Source organism: Perca flavescens, chromosome 11 (genome assembly GCF_004354835.1).
Source record: "Perca flavescens isolate YP-PL-M2 chromosome 11, PFLA_1.0, whole genome shotgun sequence".
Classification (NCBI taxonomy): Eukaryota; Metazoa; Chordata; class Actinopteri; order Perciformes; family Percidae; genus Perca; species Perca flavescens.
In genome coordinates this window covers 2,184,573-2,193,671 of record NC_041341.1, presented here as the reverse complement: position 1 = coordinate 2,193,671, position 9,099 = coordinate 2,184,573, and the positions used below count along the sequence as shown (strand labels likewise).

At 38.8% G+C, this 9,099-nt stretch overlaps 1 protein-coding gene across 1 annotated transcript; it reads left to right on the top strand.

Annotated features, from left to right (window-relative positions):
- Nucleotides 1–2,948: 2,948 nt before the first annotated feature.
- On the top strand, nt 2,949–8,534 carry LOC114564393 (galactose-specific lectin nattectin-like). The gene is made up of 6 exons (XM_028591716.1): nt 2,949–3,011; nt 3,294–3,318; nt 5,836–5,918; nt 7,913–8,047; nt 8,214–8,325; nt 8,473–8,534. The coding sequence occupies exons 1-6, from the start codon at nt 2,949–2,951 to the stop codon at nt 8,532–8,534; spliced, it is 480 nt and encodes a 159-aa protein (XP_028447517.1).
- The last annotated feature ends 565 nt before the right edge of the window (nt 8,535–9,099 follow it).

The following is a 9,099-nucleotide window of genomic DNA, read 5'->3' as shown; positions in this document are numbered from 1 at the left end:
AATGGAGGGCCAACAATGTTAACAAACGGAGAGGACACATTTTCAATTCTCAGCAGGGAACGTAAAGGTGTAACAATTATGTTCATTTCGAAAAAAACTCTCTCACATTCTGCACTGCTTACAGCAGTTTCAACATTTCTGAGTGTTAGAAGTGGTGTAGTCATGGGTTGACTGGGGTCACTTTTGAAATTCCTAAAGCTTGCCTTCATGCCAGCAAAGCCAATACTAAAAAGATCGCAAAGCTCCCTCAGTCCCCCATGTTCCCCATACATTTGAGGTAAAGGAGAGGGCCAAGTTGTTTTGTTAAGAATGTTCACCTTTTGAATCAAGGACTCTTCCTCTGTCACCATTCTGCCTCCATGTTGGATGACTTTCTGGCCTCTGTCACTGTGCAATTCTATGCCATTGAACAACCCTTCCATCACTGCGTCACATGCTTTCTTATAGAAATGACCACTCTCAGGTTCTCTACTCATTGAATTAAAAACCTCGATCTGCCTCTTGATGACAGTTACTCACTGAGACAGTCTAATGTCTCTGTTTTGCAGAGCCTCAGAGAGATCTTTGAGTTCTTCGAGTGCATCCATCATAAGTCCAAGGTTCTTAACAAAACCAAAAGAATTTGACTTTGTTACTAAGCCATGATACATTCTCTTCTCATTGGAGCTCAAGATCTTAATTTGAAGCTGCGAGATGATTGTATAGCGCTGCATACATTGTCCAAACAGCTTTAACTGTACAGAATGATGAAGTGATTAGTTTTGGTACAATGTTTTACTGCATCTGACACTGACAACTCTAATCTATGTTTTAAGCAGTGCCAACCAATGAGGCCAGGGAACTGACTTTTGAGTTTTGCGAACACGCCATTCTTTCTGCCCAATATAACGGGAGCTCCATCTGAGCAGAAACCCACCATGCATTCTTTTAGAAATGCTTCATCAAGACCATGTTTCTGAAGACAGTTAAGTAGGTCGGCTGTAATCCCATCTGAAGTGATGCTCTTTAGCTCAAGCAAATCTAAAAAGGTCAATGGATCTGAATAATGGACAGATGTCCTGAGGTACACAATCAGGCAGGACCTCTTGCTTAACGAGGTTCTCTCATCTAATGTTTTGTCTTGTTGCTTTTTAAGTATACTTTCCGCTTTTTTATGCTTTTGGGAAACATTATGTTCATAATTTTTTTTTCAAAGATTTCATTTGTTTTGCAGTCATGTTACCATAATGGCCAACCAGACAATTTTGCCATTCACTTGAGAAGGTGTACCTGAGTTTACCACTATGCTCTGCTCCGAGTGATCTTATATCACTACATGTTTTGCATCCCAACTTTTTCTTTTTTACCACAAGAAATGGGTGGGTCTTACAGAAGTATTCATACTGGTGTACCTTCCAGCAGTCTGGCAAGTTGTGACAGGCTCCACCTCCTGCTCTAGTGTCCTGCCCCATGTCCACAGCTCCAATGACCTGCCAAATGTCCACAGCTCCAATGACCTGCCAAATGTCCACAGCTAAAGTGCCCTGCCCCATGTCCACAGCTCCAATGACGTGCCCCATGTCCACAGCTCCAGTGACCTGCCCCATGTCCACAGCTCCTCGGCCCTGTCCAGAATAGAGGAGGGGGAGATGGATATAGTTCAATATTGCAACATTTTCTGCGAGAAATAATATTGGTACAGTCACTACATGTATCACAATAGGCAAATCATTTTAACAAATTCTCTGCACTTGCAGAGAAGACAATGGTGTGCATTACTAACACAAGGGCAAGTGCTAAATTTGTATTTGAAAGACTCCAATTTATCAGTTTTCCTATAGCCTAGCCTAACTTGATAAACATTTGAATAATAATGGGGTAAGGAACCAGATCCTGGGTGAAATAATGCTCAGGTCAGACTACTAGAAGGCAAGGAATCAAAATAATTGAATTGCAATACTTAATGACATGAAATATAATTATTGAAAAATAAAAGTACAGCTTAATATCGTTTTTTTATGTAAAAAGTAATTGTGTCACATAAATGTAGTGCATTAAAAAGTACAATATTTCCCTCTGAGTTTTGGTGCAGTATGAGTATACAGTGAAAAAAGGCAATACTTGATTAAAGTACAAGAATGTTGACATGCTGGCAGCAATTTGTTAATGTTTCACCTCTAACTGGAGCATAATTGTGTAATAAAAGTGTTTACTTCACCATGTTGATCATTGATTCAAACATGTTTTTTAGGTATCATGATTTTCAGATGCCACGCGGCTTGATAAGGGTCTCTCTCAACTGAAATAGAGGGGCGGAACTTGAAGGGTCATGCAGGCGTAGACGTACTCTCTTGTGGTGCTTTGATAAACTATATAAAGAGTGAATATCTTCCTTTACTGACAGTCATCAGCTGGTTGTTCTTCTCTGTGTCAGCCAATCATCACCTCAGCATAGGTAATTATATTTCAATTTATTATGACAATTTAATTGAGAGGACATTTTATGTAACACTTTAAATATTAATCTAAATATTAAACCATATTTATATTAGCCTATAATACACTTATAACTAGAGATGGTCAAATACCATTTTCTGCTTCCTGATACCGATTCCGATATCTGAAATTGCTTATTGGCCGATACCGAGTACTGATCACATACCAGTGTGTCATATATTTTATTATGTTTTAACAACTGTATACTACTATCGCTGTATCCAGTTTGACAGTCAGATATAACGGAAAAAGAACATACATATGGTATCGGATCAGTGCATAAACTCCAGTACTTCCCAATACCGATACCAGCATTTTTAGGCATGATACTGATACTGGTATAGTATCGGAACATCTCTACTTATAACTAGCAGGATACTTTAATTTGATAAATGGCTCATTAATTGTTATATGTTAAATGCATTCATGTCCTTGTCTGCAGTATGTTGACTTTGTTTAACGTCTTTCCACAGATGGCATCAGGCTTTCCGTGTGTTTTGTTGCTCTGTTTGTCCATCGGACTGTTGGCTCCATCTGTAAGTAAAAACTATGCAACTATTAATTTAAGAATTAATATTATGTGTTGCACATGCAGTATAATGCAGTGGTTTCCCAACATGTAAGATTATGAGACAGTGATTCAATAATGTTACTAGTTTTAATGTAGACTGAGTGCAAACTGTAAGCTGAAACATTAGATAAGTTTGTTCTGTGAAGCTCTTTGGGCTGCATGTTTGTATCAAAGGTGCTATATAAATAAAGTGGAGTCGTGCTGTAATTAGACTGCTCGTGTTTAATACGTCTTTTTGTGATCACAGTGTTATGGACAAACCTCCGGCTCAGGTCAGTACAGCATCTCTGGCTCGTTGCTTTGATTATATTTGACTTGTTTGTTCATATAATGCCACGTAGGGTTTTATATTTTTTGTTGTGTGTGCGCGCCTCCTTCCTCTCTTCTCCATGTTGGTTTGTCCGGTTCTTAGATTTTTCAACTTTCTCAAATTTTCAGTAGACCATGGTGTTACAAAATATAAGATCTTAATTCAACCAAAGACCTGAGTTACTCTGCAGAGGAACTAAAGACTCTAGCATGCCAGTCATTTTTACATTTGGGAGAATGGAGTCAATATCAGTACATCACACTTTTAACATTAGGTACCACATAGGGCCATTGACCTCCCTGTCCTTGGATGTACCACCAGATATTAAAGGAGAATTCCGGTCGACTTCATCATGTAGCTCTGTTGTTTGTAAACTTGGAGTGCTGTCAGTAACGCGAAAAACGGAAACAATCAGTGTTGCCTACACCGTGTTATCCTCCTGCTACCGTTAGCACCCGGTAGGCTGGAACAGGGCAAGTTTTAAACCTACTTTTAGCCTCTTAACATGTTTGAAATGTCATTATAGGTGCCTACCAAGGTTCGTTAAAGAAATAAACGAAATAACGAAAACTAGGTGGGAAAAAACACTGTCGTAAATTGAAATAAAAATAAAAACGAGGCATTACAAAAAAAAGTATAACTACCTAAAACTGTAATGTCTGTTTGGAAAACTAACTAAAATAAAATAAAATGATTGAGTAAATGTCCTTAGTTATTGTCTTTGTCAATGTCTTTCATAGAGCAAATAACGTTATATATATTTCAGAATTGACATTTCCAACCATAGACCTGTTTTATACAGTCTATGCCGTAGACAGGCGTACTTTCACCGGCATAGCGATAGCTGCTGGTTAGGGTTAATATGTGTATTGATACTGGCATGTCTACACAACTTTGGGAGAGGATAGACTTCAAAAAGTTCACCACTTTATTCAAACCAAAGTTCAAAACACCTGTTCATGTATATCTTCTTTAGTCTGTTGGCCATTAGGTTTTTTCCTGGAACACAACGTTACTAACACATTTGCACTTACTGCGGCGTCTTGTGTAGACTGTTTACATATTTGTGATCATCATCATATGTACATTGTATGTACTGGTGTTATTGTTGAATACATTGTGAATACATATTTGTAAAATTGTATGAGGTTTTTGTTGAGTTATTATTACACAATACTTTTTCTGACATTTTTTTAATCTTGCGCCTGACAAATAACCCATCTTACAAAAAAAGACTAAAACTAACACTAAAACTAATAAAAACTGAACTAAAACTAAGAATTTTCAAAGAATAAAAACTAAACTAGCAAGCCCGCGCTAATTAAAACTGAATTTGAAAACCAAAAGTCAAAACGAAATAAAAAAAACTAATGAAAAATGCAAAACTATAATAACCTTGGTGCCTACCCATGTGAAGTGATTCCTCCCGAGTGAACACAGTGAATCTGACTGCAGTAGATGTGAAAGAAATACATAAAAGTCGTAATAATTAAGCTCTGTTTAGTTCAGACGGCAGTAAGACAAATGCTTAGGGACCATCTACAAACTACAACACCAAAAAGAGACACAAAAATATTTATTAATGTAATGATTAAATAAGGTAGTGTCTCCAAACCTTACCTCAATTATAACTCGTATCCTGGTAGTTGTACTGCAGCACTTTTAAAAAATAAGCATATGCCTATTTTTGAAAATATTTTTGTGTCTCTTTTCTGTGTTGTAGTTTGTAGACGGTCCCTAAGCACTTGTCTTGCTGTCTCACCACTTTATGCATTTCTTTCATATGTACTGCAGTCAGAATTACTGTGTTCACTCGAAAGGAATCGCTTCACATGAAGGCACTTGTAATGACAACTCAAACATGTTGAGAGGCTAAAAGCACGTTTGAAACGTGCCCTGTTTCAGCCTCCTGGGTGCTAACGCTAGCAGGAGGATAACACAGTGTAGGCAGCACCAATTATTTTTGTTTTTCTCGCAACTGACAGCACTCAAAATTTACAAACAAATGTGCTACGTGTTGGAATCGACCAGAATTGTCCTTTACCTTCCCGTACATCTTGTTTTGACTGATTGCATCGCGCGGAAAGATATATTACGTCCTGATAGGGATTAGGGAGAAAAAAATTATGTTAAATTTCTGAAGGACGGATGGGAGGAGCTTGTATCTAAATTATCTATATAATTTATTAATAATACAAGCAGAAGACATGCAACACTGGCTCACAGAAGTAAAAAAACAAAAGCCAGCTTGCTACGGACAGGCAGAGGTCGATCGACTTCACATGCTTCACTCAGTCTGCTGCCGGCCGACACAATGAAGGTCTCCTCCCTCCTTTATCCAGGGATCTGAGTGAGCACAAGCAATAACCAACCAAGCTGGAGAAGGGAGGGAGGAGGCACACACACACACGCAACGAAAAATACAAACTGCTACGTAACAAGAATCTAACTTTCTCTTTTTTCCAATATTGTCTTGAAGGTCACTGCCCTCCTGGTTGGACTCCGTTCGGCTCTCGCTGTTTCAGTTTCTACTTCCATGCAAAGAGATGGATCGATGCAGAGGTACAGCAGTTGTGTCAAGACTGTCCTGACCTATATTTAGATTTCTAGTAGCGGTGTCCTCTAGTGGCCATAGTAGTTATGACAGGAGCAAAAAATAAATCACTTTACTTCCTGCTTTTCTGCCGTCATAACTACTATGGTGACTAGAGGACACTTATGGGACTCTTTGCGGGAGGACCGTTTCTAATAGTATTAATACTTTTTTACAGTAAAAGGCCTGCATTGTCCAAAGGTATGTCAGTATAAAGATGAGATGTCCTGAGATTGCATCTGTTAAAATTGTGATTAGGTTTATGTTTTATTCTTAAATGTTTTTAACAGGGGCATTTCCAGGACTTGAGTAGATTCGGGGCTTAGCCCGGACCCATTTAAATAAACTGAATGCAATGCAAAACAGCAACTGGCATGCCCAGCTTGTTAATAGTCAGTGTATGTTACTTTTAGCTGACCAGTATGCAGATGTTATTTAGATGGCACTAATATGTGGCCTAATCATAACTGGCCTGGCAACCCAAAGACCAGGGTTTTGTTTCCAGATTAGTTTGGTGACTTATGATGGGGTGGGGTCTGGGGTTTTAGCATTCAACACTTCATTTCCTGCATTCCGGTGAATTTTTATGCACATATTTCTACCTTTTTCTGAATCAATTTACGCAGGAAATATCTTTATATAAAGGGAAACATAGATTACAATCCAAATATAATGGAATATTTAGCAATTAGGCTCTCGGGCATTATGTACTGCGTTCATCTATTCATTTTCCTGTAGATCGTCTTTTCTAATTATATCTGAGTCAGCACACGTAGCCTAGCCATCATTTAATCCTCCCTCCTCTTTTGCATCTTTTGTTGGGGAAGTAACCTCCTTAAATGTGCATATGACAATCATTCACCTCAATGATACATTCATTCATTTTAATGAATTAATAAACCCCTGGACTGTAATATTTCAGATGTGTTACAGCAAGATTTCTGCTCATGTTCAAAACTTTGTGCACACTTTGTTCTCTGAGATTTGGAGGAGTCGTGATATTTTGAGAAAAATAAAGATAAAAGAATAAAGTCACTATATTTCAGAAAATAATCCACCTGCACCATAGTCTGCTGTGCATTACGTGATTACAGTGGTTATGGTGCAGTGGATACGGATATGCCTTTGTTGTGGGTGACCTGGGTTTGAATCCCACTGCGATACATCAACCAATGTGTCCCTGAGCAAGACACTTAACCCCTAGTAGCTCTAGATGCGTGCAACCTCACATATATAGCAATTGGAAGTTGCTTTGGATAAAAGCGTCAGCTAAATGACATGTAATGATGGCTCTGCTGATACGGTAGACCTCAGACCGTCTGAGTCCTATTTGAGACGCTGGTCTCTGAATGACAAAGTTTAGGGAAGTGGCTGTATGCTGTTCTACGTTGGAGGTGGAAAAACTAAACTACAGCAGAAATACACGGCGCTGAAACGCATTAACATCTGCCGCAGCATCTCCACAGCAGAGCGCGTCCATCACAAAGCTGAAGCTGCACAGACCACGGAAGGTGCGCTGCTCATCTCTATTTTTACAGCGAGAGTGGACACTAAAAGCGACCCAACGGGTCTGCTTCAGAGCTCCGTGTGTTTGAGTCTGAAACATAGACTGGAAACGTCACATCACGGGAACTTCAAACCAAATCATTTTTTGCCCTGCTAAACTGTGTTGATCAACGTATTAGATTTGGCTTCAATTTCTCTGAAAATTACATCTTTTACAGCTTTCCTCACTTAGAGACGGTTGCTAGGTGATAGCAACAAATACGGCATGATGGTCAGACTCCGCCCGTTCTATTCGCCTCGGGAAAATAAACTGGACAAAGTTACAGTTCTACCGTGAGTTCTAGCACAATGAACTAAGGCAACTTAAGATTTTGGGGGTTTACATAGGCTATTGTCCGGTTTTATATTTGTCAGTCTACTTTTCAACATACATACCCTATTATATTGTCTCCATTAGCACTTCTGCAAGTCCACCGGTGGGAATCTGGCTTCTGTCTACTCAGCAGAGGAATATGATTTCCTCAAAACCTACATTAACCAAGTGACCGGTGAAAACAGACGGACCTGGATCGGAGGCTTTGACTCAGTGAAGGTGAGACTTTCATCATCACAGGAAGTGATGTCACTTGTCTCTCGAGCTATCGAGAAAATGAAATTTGATGAAAGAAATAAAGAACAGAAAGAGGAAATTACTTAAAATAAAACCACAAAAAAGGATCCTCTTTTGATTTGACTTTGAACCAATCTTTCTCCTCCAGGAGGGCCTGTGGATGTGGTCTGATGGATCCATATTCGACTACAAAAGCTGGGGTCGGGGGCAGCCTGACAACATCGACGGAGTTGAGCACTGCCTTGAGATGAACTATCAGGGTAAAAAACAACAACATATAAAACATCTTGTCTTCTAAATAAACATGATGATTCAACAATGACCTCTAAACTTATAGCAGGTGGTCATATTTTGCAGTCTGAAAGATTAAAAGCTAGAAATTAAAACTCCGGAAACTCTCTCTACAGACAACTGGAACGATGATTCGTGTGCCAACGTATATCCTTTTGTGTGCTCCAAGAACCTGTGAGGCCTCCCGCCATCATGATCTCACTACAGCTCATCTATAATCTCTTTCATTGATTCACTTTCAGTTTGTTCATTATCTGAAGAGTTAGGAAACGGTTCACAACTGAACAAATGAAATACAGAAAACATTCAAATACTCTGACATCTTTTCCATTTTACTTTACTGAATATTGTCTGTCAGCGCTGTCCAAAGGTAACAACATCCACCTACCAGACATGAGTGGTGACGATCTTCTCATCAAAAATGTACAAATAGAAAATAAAAGTCCAAATGTTGTCTGAACGTTCTGTGATACAAGAGGAGTTTCTGGTGTGTTGGGTTCTTTATTCATGCATTTTCCTTCACTTTATAATCAATAAGCATTAAAAATAAAAGACATATTGTCACAAACAGTGTCTGGTCCTGAATTACTGACTCTTGTTTTCTTTAAGGTGACAAATAGTTATATAATTGTGAATAATATGTTATTGCTTTTCTTAAATAATTAGAATAAAAACAAGGTTAAAGGTGCCCTGCCACATGTATGTCATGACTTTGTGGTGATGTCTGAAGTTCTACCATGGAC

Bases quoted from the DNA above. Each gene is read 5' to 3' on its own strand.
- LOC114564393 (XM_028591716.1), top strand. From the start codon at position 2,949: ATGGCATCAGGCTTTCCGTGTGTTTTGTTGCTCTGTTTGTCCATCGGA. The intron at 5,919-7,912 runs GTACAGCAGTTG...TGTCTCCATTAG, and splicing joins AGAGATGGATCGATGCAGAG to CACTTCTGCAAGTCCACCGG. The intron at 8,048-8,213 runs GTGAGACTTTCA...TTTCTCCTCCAG, and splicing joins GAGGCTTTGACTCAGTGAAG to GAGGGCCTGTGGATGTGGTC.